General features: G+C 34.8%; 1 protein-coding gene across 1 annotated transcript; it reads right to left on the bottom strand.

The window, feature by feature from the left end:
- Nucleotides 1-943: 943 nt before the first annotated feature.
- CALS7 (glucan synthase-like 7) lies at nt 944-23,306 on the bottom strand. Its single transcript, XM_011084600.3, has 42 exons — nt 22,479-23,306; nt 21,079-21,179; nt 19,885-19,997; nt 19,695-19,782; nt 19,484-19,594; nt 19,243-19,365; nt 17,518-17,607; nt 17,274-17,365; nt 17,053-17,176; nt 16,367-16,498; nt 16,216-16,292; nt 16,021-16,108; nt 14,797-14,916; nt 12,707-12,824; nt 12,224-12,555; nt 12,097-12,149; nt 11,752-11,812; nt 10,586-10,667; nt 10,454-10,503; nt 10,283-10,369; nt 10,072-10,176; nt 9,802-9,896; nt 9,616-9,697; nt 9,373-9,536; nt 9,169-9,292; nt 8,954-9,057; nt 8,768-8,870; nt 8,500-8,651; nt 7,011-7,120; nt 6,812-6,931; nt 6,665-6,733; nt 6,345-6,534; nt 6,146-6,257; nt 5,871-5,993; nt 5,234-5,352; nt 5,048-5,131; nt 3,613-3,725; nt 3,301-3,530; nt 2,131-2,928; nt 1,987-2,037; nt 1,625-1,810; nt 944-1,402 (listed from the first exon to the last, which is right to left on the bottom strand). Exons 1-42 carry the CDS (start codon nt 22,684-22,686, stop codon nt 1,154-1,156), a joined length of 5,733 nt encoding a protein of 1,910 aa, XP_011082902.1. The 5' UTR covers nt 22,687-23,306; the 3' UTR covers nt 944-1,153.
- Between the last annotated feature and the right edge of the window lie 625 nt (nt 23,307-23,931).

Raw genomic sequence — 23,931 nt, 5'->3', positions numbered from 1 at the left:
ATATGTACGTATAATTATTTAAAACAATTAGCCCAACGATAAACTGCGTAAAACTCTCTATTTTATTTTTTTAGCTAAAAATCCTCTGTATCAATTTTATAAGTAAAAGATCCCCTATATTAAATTTATAAGGAAAAAAATACCTATATAATTTTATAGGCAAATTCCTTTTATTTTTTAAAATAATGCACTTCCCCTTTTCGTTAGTTATTGTTAACTATTTTAATTTTTTTAAGAAATTATTCTTTATATTCTTATTATAGTTAGTTATTGATCTTCAGTAGTTAAAATTCAACCGTCTAAGTTTATCAAAAACCCAACACATGATTTCACTACCATATTTTTAGACTGGGCACTTAATTCGAATTTAACAAGTTAAACCGACTAGACCAAGTTGAAATCTTTTAAAAAAATTAGAAAATATGTATATATTTTTTCTAGAAATATTATTGCCTAATTTTATAAACTTGAGACAAAATTTTTTTTTTTATAAATTTGTATGTGCATATTTTAGACTTTAAAATATTAAAACTTTTAAAATATATGTTCCTTATAGAACATAAACTTTTAAATCATTATTTGAATTTATAAAATATTATTTTTATGTACTAGATCTATACTATTATAAACACAAAATGACGGTTTCAACACCGTTGCATTAATTTTTTATGATTTCAAAAATACACTTCAATTAATAGGATAACTAACTTATTCAACTTCCCAAGTTTTATATTAACTTATTACCTAATTAATATATTCTATTTTTATTTATAGTATATGTTAAAACATAAATAATTATTTATTATATATAAATAGAAATGACGTACCATAAAAACTAGTGTTAGTATAATTAACCCCTACACGACAAATGTAATACACTCAGCTTCGTATAAAGCTTGAGTTTTTTACCGAACGTGGTTCAGGCAAAATTTCGAACATGGAATAGTGAAAACAAGCAAGGCAAAAAGCAGCCTAATCATGTACTAATTTTGTTAAGAGAATCATTCCGTGTGTAAAAAGAGCTCCAGCTGCTGCCGGTTTTAACGCTACAGAGCTCCGGCCTCCCGGCATACACATAGAAGAAGTGAACTGCATGTACAAAACCAAAAATCTTGCCAATCTGCTATAAATATTGTGTGACTATCTACTATTTTCACCTAAACATCGATCGGTCTTTTGGGGCGGTGACAACTGTGAATTTCTGGAAAATCTGGAGCCCCCTACTGAATGCCTGGTTAAAGAGCAGTCGGGTTTGGAATTCTGAGACGAACGGGAACCAAGATAACACGACAATGGGCATGAACACAATGAGTCCCATTATGGCTTCGTACGCTCTTGACAACTCCATCACTGAATCCCAGATTCCGATACCCTTCAAACAAGGTCTGCATGCTTGTGCAATCTGTGTTTGGGAGTAGAAGTCGAGTGAATAATTATCACCATCAACATATTGAAAAAACCAGGAAGGTGTATTATAAATTATTTATCACCATAAAAGGTATATGCCAAACAATACATAACAGGGCCATTGTGTAGTCACGAGAACGCACGATTGCATAAATAATGTCGGGGGCGAGGTTAATTGATATATAGCAATCGTAATGTGGAAATAAATGTACTTTACCAGAATAAGGGCCCATCCGGTGGGCATGAAGGCCAAGATAGCAGCAAATAGATCACTAACAGCAAGACCACCGACAACAAACAGTACCGTCATGACTGATACAAATCCGAGGAACAACAGTGCTTTTAGAATCCTGAACATAAGCTGAAAGTCGGTACCGAATTTTCGTCTTCCCATCGACACCATCTGTTGGGAAAATGTGTTATATATCAGAAACGGTGGAACTCAATCCAAATAGAAGAATCTTGAATAGTAGGTTAGCACAGTTCAATCTATTAAAGGAGAATTTGAAAGAAGTGAATTAGATGACAACCGAATTGAGTTAATAGGAGATCTTGTCGAACTTCAAAACAAGGACATACCTTTAAAACGAGAAGTACGGTTGCCATAACAAACCAAGACAGTCCGTAAACCTAGGAAGATGATTCCAAGTGGAACGATTAGCGAATAAGAGAAGCCAAAATAGGCAAAGAAATGAAGACGGAGAAGGTTGAATTAGTCTTTACCAGGATTTCTTTGTGGCCATGTGATATCTTAAGTTGATAGACAATCCCATATTGGTAGATGAAAAAGCGAAATGCAAGGATAATTTCCAGCACTCTACCCCTTACATTTGTATGTTTCAAGTGTTCCTGTTCTTCATTCCACCAGGATTCCCAACTTTTATCATGTGCAATCCCAATGCCGCCACGGTTCCCCATCCACCTCTTCCAGTCCGACCAATCATCCACTGTTTTTTGCCACTCGAATCCAGATGGATTGAAAACAAAAGGAGCAAATAACCAGGAAGCGACGAGGAACCACATTGAAAAAGTAATGAAGAAGTAGAGTGACGAACTACGGTAGGAGTGGCCGTAGACCTCATAAACAATCAACAGCATGAAAAGCTCTAACCCTTTTACAAAATGACTACGAGAATACATTCTGTAATTATCGGCAAACTTGGCATGAAAAACAACAAAACCACGACCTGTAGCTCGGTATTTGGAACCTCCGTGTAATATTGTTCTACCATAGTAATGGGCTTTCGTTCCCAGCTGAAATGTAAAGAACACAGATGCCAATTGGAGCTGCATAACAATAAAATCACCGATAGCACTGCGGAATCCTCTTTCGAGGCCAATCTCCATCACCATGGGTAGCACAAGTAAGAAGCCTAGTTGAAAGAATGACTGGGTAGCCAAAGCTTCCTCAAGAGCTCTACTCTGACGGATAGATGGATCGTCAAGAATTCGTCTTTCCAACCCACTCAAGACCATGTATAGTCGTCCATACAAGAACACGTATACAGTAAGCACAGTAACCTGAAAGAAATTCTCAATCAACATCCAGTATAGAGAGATACATTTTGCATGCACCACTTAGCTCAACTAAGCCTGGTCAGGGCCATATCTAATCTTCCATATAAAAGCAAAGACAGAAATTAACCTTTTCAATAATTGAACATAAAAGCTTAATTAAGCATATATACATATATATTCACCAATGGTTAACAGGAAAAATATGTATCAGTTTGAGAAACGAAGATCAGACATAATACTATTCTCACATAGAATGCTACTGAAGCAAAAGCAGATACAGATACAGATACATACATATAGAAGCCACATAATAAAACTGTGTCATGTGTATCATTTTGAGAAAAGACTTTCAGACATTTTAGTAAATGCACATACCATGCTACTGAAGTAAAAGCCAACCGTGGTGAAGTAGAAGGACAACATTCTGTAGAAATCAAATCGACGTCCAAGTCGATAGACATCTCGGCTAAGCGTCTGTTCTCCATTGCCATTTGCAACCTTTGCCTCAAAGAGAGATATCTGATTCATACCAACATCTCTTCCCTTGCCTACTTGGATATATTCATGATGTGTTACGTAGCCCCCTCGTAGTGTTGAATTGTAACCTGAAGGTAGTAACTAAGTAAAGCTCCACACGTTATCAAAGACGATATTGTGTCATTTGAAAAATGCTTTGAATAGACATACCAGAAAAGATGTCTTCACTCAAGTTGATTGTTTTTGAAGCTTTGCTTATACCCCCTCTTGTCAAATGAAAGAGTCTATCAAAAATATCAGGATGGCCGTAGTGGAACCTTACCCTGCAGAGAGAAAGTGATGATTTGAAAAACGGAGCATGCTGACACCAGAATAGCGCAATATCAATTTGCTCAAGCTATCTACCCATGGCATGTGGATTACCAACCACTGAATTTGATAGAAGAAAATTTAAAATAGGTAAAACATTACTAGTAATAGAGAAGCTTCAAATGAATCTCACTATAGTCATTATGAGATGATCATTCTTACAGAGAAAAAATGCAGACTACCAAGATTAACTCTGATAACACATCTCCAGACAATTTCAATTAATGGGTATTGAAGTTTTGAATGGCAAGCAAATACTTGAGAGCTAAAGAATATGCTGCCACACCAGTACATTCGCATTGCATAACAAATGACACGACGGAGGACCAATACATTCAGAGAAGAGAAACAAATACAATGAAAAGAAGCTTGTCAAATGCAGAGTATCTGTATATGAATTCAAGTTGATTATAGAAATTTGAATAAATATCCGCAAACAGCCTCTAGTATTTATCTCAAATTTATGGTTAAAGGTAACCATAACAAATTTCACAACCTCTATGACAATTAAGGGATACACAGTCTTCCCATGAGGTTTGGTGTAATTATACGTAGGCCCCTTGTGGATTGGAAATTCACATCTAGTACCCCTTACAATTCCATCTACAAATGGTCCCTCCGTTAGTCACAATTCATTGAATTTGCTGATTTTAGCAAAAAATAGAATAAAAGCTCATATTTATCTCCGGTTGAATTTTTGAGTTGTTAGTAACTTATTGCAATGCAGATAAAAAGTTTTCTGACCAAAGTACTCTTATACATCTTCACATGCTAATGCATGTGAGAAGGTATATGTGTTTTGGTAAAAAAAAACTTGTTTGACCAGCAATAAGTCAATTAGAGATAAATATGGATTTTCATTCAATTTTTTCGCTAATATGAGCAAATTCAATAAATTTTGACTAACGGACGAATATATTTGTAAGTGGAAACATATGCCACTGGCACTATACGTAATTTCCCAAACAACAAGTTTACGCGTAATTACACCAAACTTTAGGGGAGGGCGATATAATTGTCCCTTAAATTAATGTGAATGAAAACAAGGGTTAGATTAGAAACTAAATGACTGATCCAATAAGCCTCAGTTGCATATATTGATTATCAAGTTTTTTGAACTTTTATATACTCAAGCCAAATCTTTAGGAGCATTAAAGGTTTATTACAAAATCTGAAAATCAATGGCAGCATCAAATTTAAGAATAATAATACAACACCTGTTTGACCAAATAACTGAGCACACTATGTAGTTGGCCGTAAGAGGAAACACATTTACCTTAAAGGATTTGCCAAAATTCTTTGTCCAATTGTCACAAAACTAGTTTCTTGATTGGACATGAACCAAGCAAGTGAAGAAACACTGTGACCAATGGAAATATGTAAGCATAAGCAAAATAGTTTGTAAAATACATTACTCTGTATAAACTAATATACTTTAGCGCCCCAAAATCAAAGTTCAAACCTTCCTGTGAAAATGTGCTCCCTTAGTCCCAATATTGTTGGTGTTCGTTGTCCATGATGAGTTTTTAAAAATTCCTCCAAGACATTGCGCATCTTGAAAGCTTCCTCAAAATAATTATCCTGCGGCAAAATAATCAGTGATAGGTTAATGTTTAGTGAAGTGGGGATGATCCTCCTTTCTTTCCTTACTTGTTTCGTGGAATGGCAGAGGAGGAATGCTGGGAGAAGGAGAAAGTTCACAAGGACGAGACGGGAAGTTAGTTCAATAAAACTGAAGAAAAGGGTTCCCCCACTTGAGTTACCCCTTTATTACCACAAGCCATGGTGGAGATATTTTTTCAGGATCTTGGGAAGTGAAAGTGGGTAAAGAAAACAAAATAGCTGAATTTTGAATTCCAAAACATTTTCCTTTCGAACAGAATAAGTTAGTTGAGGTATCTCTTTCTGAAAGTAGTTTCGCATGAAAAAGGTTGAAATTATATATACATAGAAAGTAACTCCCACTATTGTATTTGCACAAGGATTTCCTTCCTATTTTTGTTCAAAAACAAATGAAGGAACCATCCCTTAGTACTTTCTTTGCAAAAACCCAAGGTGCAGGCAAACCGTATACAGACAAATAAAGAGAGGTTACCAACCTGATTCATGTCGATGGTTTGCAAGGCTTCTCCACGGGTGAAAATGATAGCATGATTTTGATTCTCAGGTTTCCCTTCACCAATTTCTGTTGGAGGACCTGGAAGCTTGATACGATATATTTCCTGTCATTTCCATATATAACCATCAGTAGTTAAGCAGCAATGATCATAGCAAGTAAAAGAAAGCTCAATCAAATCAAATGCAATAGATTTTCTGCAGAAATGTTACAGCCAAAGATCTGTTTGCTGCACTTCCATTATGGTTATTCTCATACCTCATCCAACTTCTCCCCTCCCTTGACCAAAACAGAATAATAAACCTTCTCGGCTTTTCCATTAACTGTCTCCTCCCTTTCATCGATATAAGCAACACGTAGAGATGGATACCTTGAAGATACATTGAAATTTAAAATTTGTCAACAAACCAGATCAATCTATAAGATTAAGAGTTTTACTCTTCACATTGGAACTTACGTCAACATAAGATTCAGAATATTAACATAACAACTCCTGTCTTGCGCATCACTAGACTTCTTCTGAGCACCATAAAGCTGACAGGACACAACATAAGTGAACTTCAGATCTGCTAGCGCTTGTGCCTGTTCCTTGAGAGTTCTGTAGTCTCTATGATTTATGTCAATAGCACGATATCCACCAAATATAGCTGCATGCAAAACATGAAGGTTTAATTAATAAATGGCTCCATACCAGAAAATAAAGATTTAACTAATAGCAGAAACAGACTAGAAAAAGTGCAGAAATATCAAAAATGTGATTGGGAGATAGCTACCAACCATTATCATCAGCAAAATCCAAAAAGCATTGGAGTTCCAAAGTCTCCCGGTAGTACATCATGCCTCTCACTGGTGGTTCAGCAAGAAACCATAAAAACAAAGGCCACAGAAAAACATATATCATTTAATAAATTGCCTGTATCTGACCTGTCCGAGCAAGTGTCTGACCCCTGTAAGACACCCATTGGCGATCTAATTCTGACCGATCTTTGTTAGCATAACCGAGTTTGGGATCTCGGATCCGCTCTTCGTAATTTTTCCATTCATCTTTGTGATGGATAATAAAGTTGTAGAGGTCAATATCTGGCAAGAGTTACGGTACAGAAACAAAGAATTTTAAACTCACCAGGATATATCTTCTGAAGATAGAATAGGGTTGTGATACCATCCTCATTTTCTTTGTTAAGCTCCTCCGTTGAATAAAGAACGGGTTCTCTATAGTATGGTGTCAAAACACTGAACATAATAAAACATTGTATTATTTCAACTAGATTTGATAGAGAGCCAAAACAATAATTATGTCTTAATTGTTAGAGAGCCAAAACAATTGACACTGATGTAACACAGTGAAACAGGAAATCAAGAGATATTGAAAAGGTCATCTAAAAAAAAAAAAAAGAAAACAAACAGATATACTAACATGTTATCAGAAATGATAATTTAAAAGAACATTGACAGCACTATCGCTCAAGATTAATACCCAAATTATGACTCTAGCCTATGGATGCATAGAATAATTCCATCTTGAGATCAGATACATGAAAAAACAACAATAATATAAAGGAAGAAATAAGTGGGCAACTAGGTTAACAATGTAAAAATGGCAAAAAGAAAGCAGGCTCTTTGTCATTTGTGTCGGCCTTTGGCACTAATATATTCCGCACTTGGGTTTTATTGTCTGCATGAATTTGTTCTCAACTTTCATCTACAAATATAATCCAGGGTTCCACCTTATTCAATCAATAATATTTTCTGTAATCTTATCTTATAATACATTCCTTATGTGCTATTGTCTAATCCTAAAAAGAAGAGAACCAATTCCTTACAGCAATAAGTAGAAATAACAACATCTTGTGTGTTGAAATTTCTTTTAGTTTGCCCAAATTAAGATCCTGATCAATTTAAGTCTACGGAGTTCTAAACAGGAGCATGGTATAAAGTTGGCAAAGCAGAGACTTAATCCCAGTGACTCTTTGTGAGAAAGTTTAAACATTAAAAGAGTTCCAGCACCGTAAGTATCTAGGCAAGACTACAATAAATCTTCTTAATCTCAAGATTCTAGTGGATGCATCATCTTCACCTGTGGACTTTCGAGCTGAACCACATACACAAGTGTTAATTTCTTTTCCTCATCTTCATTACTTTATGTTGCTTCCTTGTACTATATAAGCTTTTGTTGTTTGATGACATTGAGGAGAATTTATGAGATTTAGCAATATTCAGATGGTAAATCCTGAGACAGAGTACGGCAATTACAATCTCTAAGGGCATCTGTTGAGAGGAATAGTGGGTTATTATAATCCATTTTGCTTCTCAAAGACAGGCATAAAAGTCCCATTACTTCCCAATGCCCTGCTAATGATCTCCCTCCCTTTTTTGATCACTTACTTCAAGAATGTCTTTCTTTTTCATGTGTATAAATATTCTTTTCTATTCCCTGTCATCTGAATACAAACATTTACTCAGTAATAAGCAACCCCAAATGTTTCTTTATTTGGATCTTTTTTTTTATTTTGGATTTACCCCATATGTTACATGCGCAACAACAATAATGAAATTAAGAGAAATATGAGTCAGCATTCAAGTGATTGTGAGGATTTTGAGATGAGACTTACCTAAAGGAAATCATGTTCCGAACTTTGGGAGCACTAGGCATGGTCATAAACAAAGAGTTTGCAAAGAAAGTAATGCGCCGACGAGCTTCTAAATTTGTGGGCACATTGATTGCTGATTCTTTTACAGTCAAAAGCAAATGAAGCCGGACAACCTGTATAATAGAATGTAACATAGAAAAGTAAGAAAACACAAGAAAGAGGGGAAACTAATATAAAATGAAGGCAGAGAAGACCTGTAAAATCTAACAAAATCCCAAGTCCCCAGTACCTTTTCCATCCAGGACCTGCTTTGTGAGAGATCAATGTTTACCCTTTCAAACTTCTGCTCTCTTTTGTCATCTTGATGGAATGTATGGGTTTTTTCCAAAACCCTAAGAAAGAAGGAAATCTAATCAGAACATGCCAGAATAACAATTAACAACAGCTGCCAACATAAATTTTCTTGGAGACATACTCATGGCCATTAGTCATTACATCTTGAATAATAATCTCTATAATATCCTGAAGTTTGTTTATGATCTGAGATCGATATAACTGAGCATCCTCGTAATCAGCCATCTGCGGATATAAAAATAATCCATATATCACTTGATAGAGAGGCATTAATTCACTAGAATGTATTAGCAAATGAACTTAATTCGTCAACTAGCATCAAAAGATAGTACTCACGAGAAGGTTAAGAAATTTGTCTAATTTATCACTTAACAGAGGCAGCCCACTCATCTTAAAATCCCTCAAGAATCTTCGTTGCTGGATGCTGTTCTCCACTTCATAGCATATTTGCCAAATAATTCTAAAAAGGCAGAAAACAAACATAATTTCCAGGTGATCAGAATTGTAATAGAAAGGAAAGCTACTAATAATATGCCTTACTTCTTGTCCCCATCATCTAACAGAAGGCCCAGTAGCACATCTCTCAGTGTCTCATAGCATTCAATTATAGCAAAATGCATGAAATCATCATTCTTAATTTTCCTGAATAGATCAGCGTCATCCCTCTCCTTGAAATCTTTTGCCATATCCAATGCTATTGGAATCTAATATCAAGTATAAGATAATAAGCCCATAGTGGAACACATGCGAAAATCCAAGAAGTACGAACTAGACATATTTTACCTTACTAGCGAGTAAGAAAGGAGGCCACTGGACAACAGAGACATCACCTGATGAATATGGCACAAGAAGCAGATTTTTCTCCCTGGAAAATCAATGATACATAAGCATCAATCCATCTGTTTAAATCATGTCAATATACAGGCAAATAATAGTGTCATTTCTTTCAGATCTCAGAGGAACCATTACCAATGGTTTATTAGATCTTCATTTCTCATAGACAATATGAACTCATTCCACATCTGAGAGAACTTTGCAATGTTTATTCTTTCCAATGTATCATCCTGCCATGGCAGTTTCAGGTCAGAAAAGAAGCCGGCATCTAAATGCTTATAACTCATAGTCAATAAGACTTATAACATATTTTTAGTAATCACTAAAATTTCCATGAGATATCTCACTCCTATTAAATATATTCCAGAGGGCCAAAATGATCAGAAAGAAGAACAAGTGTATTACCCGCTGATGCCGTCTGTTTTCATCTTTGGAATATGGAACAAGACGCTTACTGAAAGCTGAAGGAACAGATTCAAATCTCGCCCTTAACATGCCAAGCGTTCTTATCTATAATCATGAAAATGGGACAGAAAATATCAAGGAAAAATTTTATGGTGACGCCACAAAAGTTTATGAACTTATCCGACCATATGACAGTAAAAGAAACACTGACCTCTCCAAGGTGGCTGAATGCTCCATAGATCCCACCAACAACAGTTGAGAAGATAGCATACCATATTTGTGTATCCATGAAATAGACCTAAATGCAATTAAATATTTTAATAGGAGTCGAGGAGAGATTATAGTAGAAAGTTTCATACTGATTTGTATTATGTTTACATACCAGCACAATTGGACTCCATATAGCAATAACAAGAGGAATGTTATGGGGAACTGCATCAAGCCATGTGCACTGATTAGGTCACAACCTTAAAGTAAGACTCAGCATAAATTGTTATCGTGAAGAAGATGTTACCTTGTGGAAAGAGTTCATGCCAATCATAGCCACTGACAGTGAGACTCATGATTGACCTTGTTGGGTCAATTAATGGTAATATCTAATCAAGACAAAAATGAGTCAGACAAAAGAATAAATATCTTGGCAAGTGGAAAGATGAAGAATATAATACTACTGTTCAAATATTTGTTGTTTTACCCTTTCTAAGGCTCGTCCAGATATATTAGGCAAACAGAACATAGAATTTTGATAATAGAGTATCTTGCTGTATTCATAGTTTTAATACCATAAAACACAATGTTAATCCGGTGTATAGAACCACCTATATTGTGTAACTTTTGAGTATAGATCTCATTATACTAATTCATGCTACCCAGCATTTCAGATGATTTTGCCACTCAATATGACTGTCAAGATACATATTTGGAAGTTTTATTTATGCACCTCTATGGAATTTTTTTAACTTTATTTGGACGGAGAAAACTTTATTTGACATTGTCCATTACCATGCCTGGACTCAGGGACATGCCGAATGCTTTTTATTCTATTAGATGAACTATACATATATCATCCTGCTGTTCACCTATCGATTTTGGTTCAAAAGTTCTCTTCCCAAGCTTTAGATGCATGTAAACCTAATCTGGATGAAGAAATTATCCAAAAGCAAGAAAAAGTGTGATGCATCATAGAAGCAACCTGATAAGAATTGGTATCTGAATTCTTCAATACAAAAAAAGAAAACAAAAAATCAAAGAACATACATAACAATTTAAATCCTGGGTCATCTCCTCCATTAGTTCATCTATACATGAAGGTTACAATGGAGGATAGTTCTGGCAAATAGATACAGTATTCTATAACTGTACTCAGATCCTTTTATACTTGTAACACACTTCATCTCTTTCATCCTCAAACTAACAATCAGTAGCTTTTACTATTTATTCTTTCCATTTACAAGTATGTCTTCACAAAATAATGCAAAACATAATTTCCGTAGTTATAAAGAAATGTCCAGAAAAACTGAGGGGAATAAATTGTCTAGAATCCTATAGTTTGAAGAAGAAAGCTTGCACATAATAGCTGTCAACAGTTTAGATAGATGAATAGTTACAACATATACATCGATTGCCTTGCTCAAAGTTCCTACCATTAAAAACAAGTTGTCATTGATCAGAAAAGATTACCTCAACATAATAGCTGAATGCTAGCTTGCTTATTAGCAGAGTAAGCCAAAAGAGTGTGTACCTGAGTGAAAAATAAGATTGCTGTCAAGGGGAGGTAAAACTGGGAGTGCCAGCACTGACTAGATACCAAATATAAGAACGATTTGTTCAAATGCACACAATTGCATATATGCACTAATATTTTTAAAATGAACTGGAACTGAAAAAACAAAATATAAGGAGTGCCAAAGAAACAAGAAGCGAAGAGGCAACAGGAAGGAAACTAACACCATATTTACAGAACAACATGCACACTCGAGACATGAATGTCTGTATAGGGCTAAAAAAGAACATCTTCTATCTTACTTTAGAAGGGAGAACATATCTTCATGCATTCCTCTTCCAACATACAACTTTGGCTGGAATTCAAGGACACATTAATCCGTTAAATACAAGATCATATTCATCAGGAACACAAATTACATGGACGTACCTGAGCCCACCACATTAGAATGGTTATAATACGCCAATTTGAACGTTCCATGGTTCTCCGCAGGAAAGGGAACAGAAATAGCAGGGCAGCTAATACATTAGGTACCAAATAAATTGCAACTAAGTAATTATACAATGATTGTGTCTGCCAATCTGCCCCCAAACTATTGAAGAATCTCAATATCCCACTTGGATTCTGAAAAGATCTGGAATATGTCACTGGCATGACTACAAGCCAAAATGCAGCAGCTGCAAATTTCAGGAGATACCGGAGTATCTGGCCAAACTTCAGGCTCCTCCAGGCATTAAAACTTAGAACTATATCCAAGAAAGCTGCAGAAAGGTGGGAGAAATAGTATGAATCTGTACAGCTGATATGGAGGAGGTGGAGATAACTCATTTAACAGGACTGCTACTAAACTGAAAATGGTACGACAGGCAAAGGGGGCAGAGAGAGAGGCATGATGAAAAGCTACTTAAGTACCTCGGCAAAAATTCAAAATGGCAGCTGTGATGAAGATGCTCAATACACTTCGAACTAAATCGTCATCAAAAGGAACATTTGGGTACACACGTTGATGCCATGCAATGATTATCATAGCCTGAAAGATAAAGAGTAACTGAATTAAGAAACCATAGAAGGCAAGATAGATCAAACAAATACAAGCTTTAGCGGGTTGGTCTAGAAAGCTCATGCTCACCATTAAAGACAATACTAGAAAATTACATGTGTTTCTCTTAATGTCATAGCCAACCCTCTTGCTACCAAAACTCCTCTACTAAAATGCAAAAATCTCCATACGAACACCTAGGTACAACCTCCAGACACCAACTCAGGTCCTTTGCATGCTGAGCTCATACTTTTTTCTATTTGTAAACCATGACAAACTAAAAATCCAGTCATCACAACTCTAAGCCTAAGTATAATACATAAGAACATAGTTCTAGCATGTGGAAGCAGCATTGTACTAGAGGCGCAAAATAGTGTTCTAGGTCCAAATAGATGGTCTTAACATATCCCAGTTTGAAAGAAACAAATTCCTTCTCTTTGTGATTATGTCCCACCTATCTTTTCCTCTCAGGCACACATTGCCAACCTGAGAAATTCATTTTCTCTGTAATTGTTCCTTGAAATGCATTTGTATTCATATGATGACAATTCTTGGCATACTTAGAGTGAAGCAACATCATCGTTCAGTAGTTTTGACAGTTACCATCACCAAGGTTCAAAATTTCTATCTCTTGCTCTTCTTCATTTAGTGCAGCTTCCAGAGTTTGACTTTGTCTTCTGGAACATTTCTCTATTGCGGAAGTTTTCTTTTCAATACATGATGCATATGTATAACAGACTTAATAACTTGTTTGTAGATTGGCTTCCTATGAAACAGGTGAGTTAAATCAATTTGATTTTCCTTGAGATGATACAGATGCAGAAAATGCAAGTTGTTACTCCTGCTGACCGGAAAAGATAATTCAATATCAACAGTTGCTAGATGAAATAATTTGGATATCTCACAGTCCTCTCCTTACGGATGCATAATCTTTGGGCTTAGCATTGTCTCTTTTCTTTCTTTTATTTATCATTATTTGCTTATGGTGTCCATGGAAGTTCTTTGTCTCTTTTTTCAACCTCTATGATATCATATTAAAAAGCAATGTCATGGAAGAATGTTTATACACAAAGATTTGTCAAAATGATAAATAAAGTATATTGGTAATAGATTTCAGTCGTTTTGAATTTCGATAGGCAATTTTAATTTAATAGCAAATGTAATTTTTCTTTTTCCTTTTTCCTTTTTGTATAATAGAATGGTGATTTTTCATTTGCAAGTTTCTAATGCGGATTCTTTTTATCAGGGTTATTTTTGTGGCATTATTCCGATCGAATTAATTTCATTTTTCAGTACTTTCTTAATCAGTATATTTTTATTTTCGAAATTTTCAACACATTTGCCATTTTCTATTTACTATGCATTATAATTCACTCCCAAACCTATTCACTTTAGTAATCTATAAATATAATTATATACTTGCAATTACTCTATCGCCAGCCTACATATACAACATTAATCTAAAATCTTGTTGAAATGTTATTTACCTACTCCAATCTTGTAGCTGGGACATTGTTGGATAATGTCTGCGTATTTTATACAAATTAGGAATGTAAACAATTTCTTTTTGCGAAATTGTTTCAATTTCTAATAGAATTTTGTTTTCAGTAACTAATGTTATTTGTCAATAAGCAAAAACACTTAAGAGTATGGATATAGATATAAGTATAATTATGGTGTTTAAGTTCATGTGTTCAGAATTAAATTATTTGGTACAAGTCCTTATACCTACAGCGGAAAAGTTCATTACCATTTTGAATTTGAGCATCTAAATCCCGTATCTCTATGTTTTGTGTTCTTTCTGAGATTTTCTTCACCAATTGTTCTCTATGTACTTCAACACTAATTATTAGTCAGAAAATTAAATGATGATGAACATAAACCGAGAGAGAAGAGTTCAAGTGATTTAAGGAAAATACTATATAAGGGAAAATAAGAAAAATATATTAGCAATTTAGAGTACCTGGAGAGCCAATATAAAAAAGATCCACATTCTGTCGAAATCCCTATAAAGGTGCAAAAACGTACGCACTTCGACGAAATTTGTCTTTGGTTTTCTGTTTCCTACGGCCTGGTTGTTTCCCTGTGAACTCATGTGAATTAGTACCAATATTTGTTGAACTTAGAAAAAGAACTGGTGAAAACATGAAAGACTATCAAAATCTGATACACAGACTATTCTATTTACAAGTGAAGCACCGCTTTCATCAGAAATCTGAAATGGCTCATCCAGTATAGTTACGGTGGTATTAGTCCAACATTGGGAAAAGATATCACTTAATAACTTCAACAACACTTCACAGTGATCAAGATCTCTGGACCTTTGTTCATGTGAAGTAACAATTGTTATATATGGTACCTCAAAACACTCTCAAGTATTACCCCTGTCACCGTTCCTTATACATAAAGAGCAATTCCATGGAAATGGCAATAGCATGAGAAAATTCTTAGTGAGTCATGAAACTCTAATTGCTGACATAATTTCAGTGAAATCCATTCCAAGCATACTCTGACGAGAGAAAGGAATTTCTCAATTGATTCCATCATTTAGTATTCCTTGTATACGTTTTTCAAAAACTAATTGTTTGTTGGCCTCGTTAGCCAAATAAATAATAGATCATTCCTTTTAACCAATAAAAAAAAATCAGAATGGTAATTCTAATGTCCAATATGCCTAATACTTAGAGAAGAATACAAGGATGCACATAACATCCCTGTTCATCTCATAACGATACTTCCTTGGTAAAATGAAGCGAAAACAATGGACAATTAAATGCACTACCATAATTTCAATCATGAAATTATGTATTTTCATAGATTGAATGAAACACTTGATAGAACATTATAGATATATTAATCAGTTAATAAACTGTCACAAGATTTTGTTTCAATAACAGCTCTTACCATAACATAACATGCATCAGAATACATCTAACAGGACCTTATTTTCAAACTACTTCCTCCATATAGAACGCTTAGAAACCAGCTTACTTATTATGTTTTCCTCTTCTATATGGTTTACCATTTGAGTGTAGTTGTTAAGAAAAACAAAAGTCAATCCTAAGTTAGTATAGGATAGGATATGACTAGAGATTTGTTGAATACACTGCCGAGAAAAAAAAAAAGTTAAGGAATAAGAAAGCTTGTCTATTTGCACATTGATTGCATGTAAATGACTGCTAGTTACCTTATTTGCTGGCTTTATGACATCTGAATGCACGAAAAAATCAGCTTTCCGATCCATAGGCCACCCCAACTTAAAACACTTCTCATTCCTGAGAATGAAGAAAAGGGAAAGTCAAGAAAAGAAAATAGATAAAATTATTCATAAGAAGGACAACAGCAAGAAGATAAGACAGGTTCTGATAATCGATTGAATTACCAAAAGTATTCATTAAGATCATCATAGTTTCTCCATGCGGAATGGCTTGCTTTCCCGCTTTTGTTTCTTCTGGCTTCCTTTAAGGATAAAGATGACTAAATTAGAAATCAAGAACAAATTAAACAACCAAAAGTGGAATGATATGACTTACCTTTTGCATAACCTCATAAATTGGTGTCACAACATCCTTCAGAAAGGATTCCTCTCGTGGTTCTGTTTGATATGTACCTCCAGTAACATATTGGACATTCCCAAACAAAGTTCCATACATCTCATTTGCCATCTTGTATTTGGAAAAGAGAAAACATTACTTTTGCACAAAGGACACAGAAATAAAGTGAAGATAGACGTAACTATTTTAACTGACTATCAAGAACAAGAATTAAACATCATATAAGCATAAAATCATGACTTTATTCCATTATTGTAAAAAATGCATCACTTTCTACGAATCCATAGAAGTTTTAAGCCAGGAGAGACTGCAAGCTGAAAGCAGCTATCAACAAACTCAAATCTAAACCAGTAAACCTGTTATCAAATACATATAATGCATAAAGTACTGAATGGAATCACCGCCGCATTGAGAAGCATAAGTTCACACTCTCACTACATGCTCTCTGACATGAAAAGTGAATTCCTTTTCCAAGGACATATATTTGCAGATTTAGACTGAGTGGCAGCAACTTAATAAGTACAATATACTCTCAATCAAACAAGCAAAAAGAAAAGAAAATTTTCTTAGCACTAGTTACACCAGTAATTATATATCAAGGATAATATAATTGTCATATTAAGGAAAATATCTAGGAAATATAATAGTTAGAGAAGGGAACACACATGGTGAAAAATATAGCATAGGCACTCTGGCATAAATCGAATGTTTGAAGCTTCACCCCATATAAGGAGATAAAGTGCAATGTAAAGAAGCTGCGACTGTTGCCTCCTATCACCCCATGGACACCTGGAAGCCGACAATGAAGGAACATATATATGATTATCAAATGGTTATAAGATGCACTAACATGAACCAGAATATAGCCATAAAGCAGCCAACTTACTCCAGATTTGGTGTACAATGCAAGTATTTACACCATGACTGATAATTTTTGAAAATTTTGTCCATCAGTTTCTGAACAGTATTGCTATCCAACTGCAGTGACATTTATCATCAACATAATTCATTCATAAGGAAAACGAGAAATAAGTGGCTCTTGGAAGAAGGGGTGAGCATAACCTAAGGTTTTTACACGTGTTCCATTTATCTTTGATTATTGCTAATAAGGAATTAAATGAAACTCTTACATGCTCATACTCCTGAAGATTCTTTTTCCTTACATCCATATTAGCAAGAAGCAAAATCAAGTGCTCCCGCTGATTCGCTACATTTCCTTTCTTCAACAACCAATACAAAAACAAAAGTACGTAGTCAGCGAAGTGAGGCCAATTTAAGAAGCAAAAACTAATAAGAAGGTGAACAGTCTTAAGAAACAAAAGTAATAAGAGAGGGAAAAAAATAGAAAATAAAAGCTGCAATATGGTCAGTAAATTGGCTCAATTAACAGCATCACAAGAGGTGCCAGAAAAGAGTTTCGAATAGATTTCAGTATGTATTTCACAAAGAAGGAATGCTAAAATAATTGATATACTTTACCACTTCAAAATTGCAGGTTCATTTTCTTAGTTATTTCAGACCGTTTCATGAAGTAGTCCTCTTCCTCCAAAGCTTAACAGATTTGTGATATAAGTCAAGATGATTATTGCACTTCCTAACTCCCAGCATCTGTTATATTTACAAGGAGATTAAGCTCCCTTCATTTCCTTGCATACTTCCTTCTAGGAGACCACACACTTCCATCCTACCAAATGGAGCCAGAAAGGGTGGAAATCTTCTAATGCTTTGGCCTAAAGATTACTTCTTGGACCAACCCAACTTGGCACCCGCAGTGACCAAAGAGATCGATCGAAATTCTTAGCAGGCAGTACTATGTAGCCCTCAAGTACCATATTCAGCTACATATATCAATAGTCCAAATACACTTCTTCACCAATTTGCACTAGTGATGAGAAGTGCAATACACATAAGTCTAACAAGATATTCAAAAAAGAAATATTTGCAAAAGCATTGTTACATAGGGGTGTGCAAGAAGAATATTATATATATACACACACATATATAAAAGGTGCCAAGTTATCCCATTCAAAAAGCAGCTCTATTCAACTATCCATTTCAACAATGTTTAAAATCTAGAGTCCAATTTCAGCAAAGCTATGGAATATCAAATTAGTAGCATATATATAATAAATTACCTTGTTTCTACAGAAAAATAAAGGTACGTAAAGGAAGAAATAAAAGCATTGATGGTGCATAAGTGTCAAGGTAGGCAATAAAAGCTATTCAGTATGTTGGTTGCGATAGTGGGCATAGAGTTGATAATATCAGAATTATCAGTGTGTGCCCATGTAGAATATTATTCCTTAAGAATATTTTAGAGAGAGAAAGTTCGATACTACAATGTTCTTTAGAAGAATATCCAAAATAGGAAATCTAAGATGTATAAAATTTAAAGAAAACAAAACTAAATAAGATGGATGAAAGGTGTAACAACTCAAGTTAAGGCTCTAGCCTGAACAACAAATTAAATATTATTAACTAATTTAAAATGCTTAAGCCCATTTTCATTAGATAAGTACTACCAACTTCTCAAATCAGGTAAACATTCTCCTGATAAACTAATGTGTTATATGATGTCACAAATATACCAATTCAGAATCTTCCCTGTTGTAGTCTGTGGTCATGGTGCCTCCTCTATAGGACAACACTTATTCAAGAAGATAGCACCATAGAGTTGAAACTACTACTAACTTCAAGGATTCAAGTCAGATCCCTAGCCTCATCACAATCAGATAGTTGACAGTGCCAAAGTTATTTTCGCTATGTGATTGGAGAAAGACTTCGAAATCCCTAGAATAAAGTTAAAGAGTAATGCTTCACAATACATTGTAGCCTTTAGGAGTATTAAAGTCTACCTGGAAACCAAAGCGCAAAGCTAGCCATTCAAGAATATCATTAACTGGTCTCTCCTTTCCTTCAGGCATATGAAATGAGGGAAGATTATCTACATTACGAATAGCTCGAAGTGCTGCTTTTATCTGATCATGAATGAAGGAAATGCACTATAAGACACATTACATACAATAATTGCGAATCACATATTCATCTATAGGAGTCAGCAAGACCAAAAGTTCAGATAACATCTTCATAAATAACCTCAGGGAGTTCCATGATTGCTGGTTTAACACCAATGGCATATAAGGGGAGAATGTTGTAATGCTCATATTGTTCCTTTTTCTCCTCAACATCTTTGGCATATCTTTGCGTCTGCATTTAGCAAATTAATGGAACTCAATTAATTTTCCCAGGTTCCAAGTGGACCACCAATATAAAATTGAAAGTACCACAGAGGCGACTTAATTCAAACCTCATCATCTACTTTTGATGAAGGTACTACCGTCCTCAGCACATCATACAACACAGTTGCAATCTGATAGATCTTAGCCATCTCCTCCCTTTAGATGAGAATAAAAAATACATTAAGGTGAGATAAAAAGTAAAGTGAAATACTCCAAAACTTTTGAAAAGAATGACATTAGCTCAAGATATAGCCTCACGGTTTTTTGGTATATTGCCCCTCTCTGATGTTTTTCTCATAGAACATCTGATAATATTTCTGGATTTCTCTAGGATCATTTTTTGCAAGAATGGGTTTGGTTTCTTCTTCTTCCTGTAACCATTAAATTTGATGAATGAATCTAAAAGTTAAGCAATCAAAGAAACACGCAAGATATTTACAAAAAACTACTCCATTATGGGTTGTGTTAAGTCTAACATAGATTGATGTTGCTTATTAGTAAGTCATTGTTATCTTTGTCATCCATCATTAGAAGTAAATTTCCACAACCATATAAATTATAAAGTACGGTTCATGTGCTGAAATAATTGGAGGGGAAAAAAATAGATCGATTATGTTAAATTTTCACATAGAGCATAGTATTGAGTCTCTGTCAATCTTTTAGTGCTGTAGATATCTAAAAAATTATATGAGATTTCTTACCTGGAAGAGACTAGATTAGTTTCATGGTCTTAGCAGAACTTGTTTATTACTATGCACTTACAAAAGCAACTGAAAAGAAGATTGAAAAATACAACTGGTACGTGTTTGTACTCACAGCACTTAACTAGAATTCAAGAGAGTATTCTTGCATGCCAATTGATGATGATATATACTAATTTGTCTATGAAAATTCGACCTTTTTGACTGGGACAATCTAAATAATCTTTTGAAACAACCATCAACTTGTATTGTAAAAATTGGAGGATGACTTTCTACTTCTGATCTGTACTTATGAAGATACGGAACTTGACAGGGGTTGCATTTGCAACGATTCTGGTTTGTAATGGCCAAACTTTTATCCTTTTCTGAAGTGTTTTCTTCTCACCATTATTCCACCATCTAAAAATATATACTTGGAATCTTCTCTAAATGTCCTTACGTATGGCTTTGTGTTCTTAAACTAAACAATGGATCTTAGCAGATGCCCACTAAATTACTTATAACAAGTGCTAGTCCACAGTGTATCTATGAGTTAATCTAACTTCCATCATAGCCAACCAGTGAAAATACCAAATCTAGCAATAATTCAGAGACAAGCACAGAGTAGGAAGACATAAAATATTAGGAATCAAAACATAAAGTGGTCCACAAAGCAAAGGGCTAAATACCAAAATATCAGGATCATATTTCCTGCAAAATAAATACATTGATAAAATGAATATAAAACTAAATTCAACATTGTCAGGTCTACCCTTTCAAGTCTGTGTAGTAAATACGTCTTAAACTGCCGAACACCCCGTCCACTTGATGTCGGATCCATCCGATGCGCTTTCTCAAATGCGTGGAAGCGACCTAATCCAGGAATTAAGAAATAAAAAGACATGAAGAACTAGTTAACTCTTAAGCATGGTAACAAGAAACCATCTCTTATTACAGGGTTTGTTGAAATGACGATAGTTGATCAAAAATCTTGTATAAAAATCAAATACTAAAGACCATAAATTGCACACATGCAGCCTTCTTATGCACTTAAACCTGATATGAGTTGATATATTCAAAGTTGAGGGAGAATATGATTAATGGAGAGAGTAAAAATGACTTAGGTATGATAAAACCAAGGTTATGGAGCTTGAAATACTACCCTGCTTGTTTAATGCCTAATGTCTGTCTGAATTCTGAAGACATATTCAATTGGATCCCAACTGCCTAAAAAGTTTCAAGTGGCATCCGCATGGAATGTATATCTTGATTCATTTTGCTAACCCTGATCTTCAATGTTCATATTTTACTGTCTATGGGGATTCCAACAATGGAGAGTTCTGGATATAAGTGTGAACCAAATGCAACTCTGAGGAGGATTATCCTCTCCGAATTTCCTTTCACCACTAGCATTTGATATGACATACTGCATTGGATTTATGGGATAATGCCTTGGAGACAGAACGCTACTCTTTGTGAATATGATGAGAGATCATATTCATTATTGATTATCAATGTCTCGATGATGCTGGAATTATTTCAGAAGGAATTATGAGTTCCATTAGGGGCTGAGCAATTCTTGACAATTTGCACCAATGGAAGCCTGAAATCATCGTCAAAGTATATATACAACAGAAAATATTTAATATTGTTCGTAAATTGTACATCCCCAAAAGAAGGCTTTCTCTACTGGACGGTAAACTCTCTAACATGGTGTGTGTTCCTAAATCAATGATCATCTTTTTTTTATCTGATAAAGAACCAGTAGGGAATCAACCAAACACTTCCTCCATGTCAAAAGTGAAGAACAAAAGATAATATCAATCCATACTTTGAAATAATACTTTTCATTTACTCAAACAAACAAAGTTTCACAATCATGTAACTGTCGACAAACTTAAGTGTCCATGCCAAAAGTCTTAGTGGCATGCTTCTTTGACGAAAGAGATCAATAAAGACCTCTAAATGATATCATGTAACCACAAAGAACCAATGCATCTAACAGCAGAGAAGGTTCAAACTATTCGACAAATCATGACTATTTCTTGTTCAACCAAAAACTACAAATCAAAAATATCAAACCACACTTCATTCAAAGCAAAAAAGTGAAAATGAAAGCATGAAAACAGAGTTCATGCATGATCAATAAACACTAACAGCACTGTATCTTACATAAATAAGCAACCCGCGGGTTTTCCTTCTCAACTTCATTGGCCACACGGAGGATGGGAGCAATGGAAGCCAACGACGATGGCACCAGCTCACTGTCCACGGCGGCGCTGTCGTCGGCTGGGTCCAACATTGTCGGCGCCCTCGTCATCCTCCTCGACAACGATCTTGGTGGGCCCACTCCATCCTTGGTCCCACTCGAACTCGCCATGCTAACACCACTCTCCTTCCACTACAGCCACACCACACCCTGATCTTTCCTCCTTTTCTTGTTTCCCTGAAACACAAAAAATCGCCACAACCACCAAAACCCTTTTCCTTCCGAAGGTTTCCCAGCAGAGTTTCACTTGGGAAAGCGTAAATGAACATCGTTATCAGACTATATATATATGTATATATAAAGATAAAGATACATAAGGAAGATACTTTGATGAAGAAGTGGGGCAAATCTTTATTTTTTCCCCCCTTCTTTTTCCTTTTGGTTTCTCTGGGAGGAAGAAAAGAATGTGGGTTCTGAGAATTGAAAAATCTTCATCTGCTGTCTGATTGCTGATGAGCGCTTTTTGGTGTTTGCTTTGCTTTTTAGTGTGTGAGTAATTGTTTGGATGTTGTGAAGAAAATGGGACGCTTTTGCTGCTACAGTGAGATTGTGTGTGTGTGTGTTTGTGTGAATATCAATCACTTTATGGGTAGTTTATTGAGAAATCAGAGCGCACTTTGCTTTGCTTCAGACGAGCACCTTTGACGAGGAAGACTTGCCGAGGATTACTGTATCTATCATAGACTGTTCTGTTCCCGCCGCCCGCGGCCCCAACGGACTCATTTATAGTGAATTGAAAAGGTACAAATCATTTTGGAGTTGAATTGAAATACCATAGATGAAAATAAATTTTATAATTATATTTGACGTAAATTATAATATTTTTTTTTAAATTTGGTATAATTATAAATATTTTTTTTATTGGAACAATGACAAATAATCCAGATGAAATTATGCATCATTTGATTTTCAACTTTGCTCTTATTGTATATTTTAAAAATAAATTAAAGATTTAAAAAAAAATCTAACGAAATGAATGGAAAGTTTTAAAAATTATAAAGTTATCCACTTAGTCCATAATAAGTAATTTTAAAAAAATAAAAATATAATTTATAGTTCACAATGGCATTTTGGTCTGTTCAATACAAAAAATAAATAAAAATGTACTAGAGATGACCATCAAAACTAAAGGGTACGGGTAATTTCTATAATAATTAGAAGATATTTGTAGCTATATCAAATTTCAAAAGAGTTTGTTGTAATTTATCTTTATAGTCATGATATTTTTATGTTCTATTTGAAAGTCCATTGAGAAAGTAACTCCCTCGCTTCTAAACATATCACGTCTTGTTCTTTTTACCAAAATGGGACGATAAGTTGAGTAATGCAATATATTTTTTGGTTCACATCTTGTTT

Source organism: Sesamum indicum, linkage group LG12 (genome assembly GCF_026168435.1).
Source record: "Sesamum indicum cultivar Baizhima isolate 11 linkage group LG12, ASM2616843v1, whole genome shotgun sequence".
Lineage (NCBI taxonomy): Eukaryota > Viridiplantae > Streptophyta > Magnoliopsida > Lamiales > Pedaliaceae > Sesamum > Sesamum indicum.
Note: the sequence above shows the minus strand (reverse complement) of the source record. Positions and strands in the feature narration are given on the sequence as shown.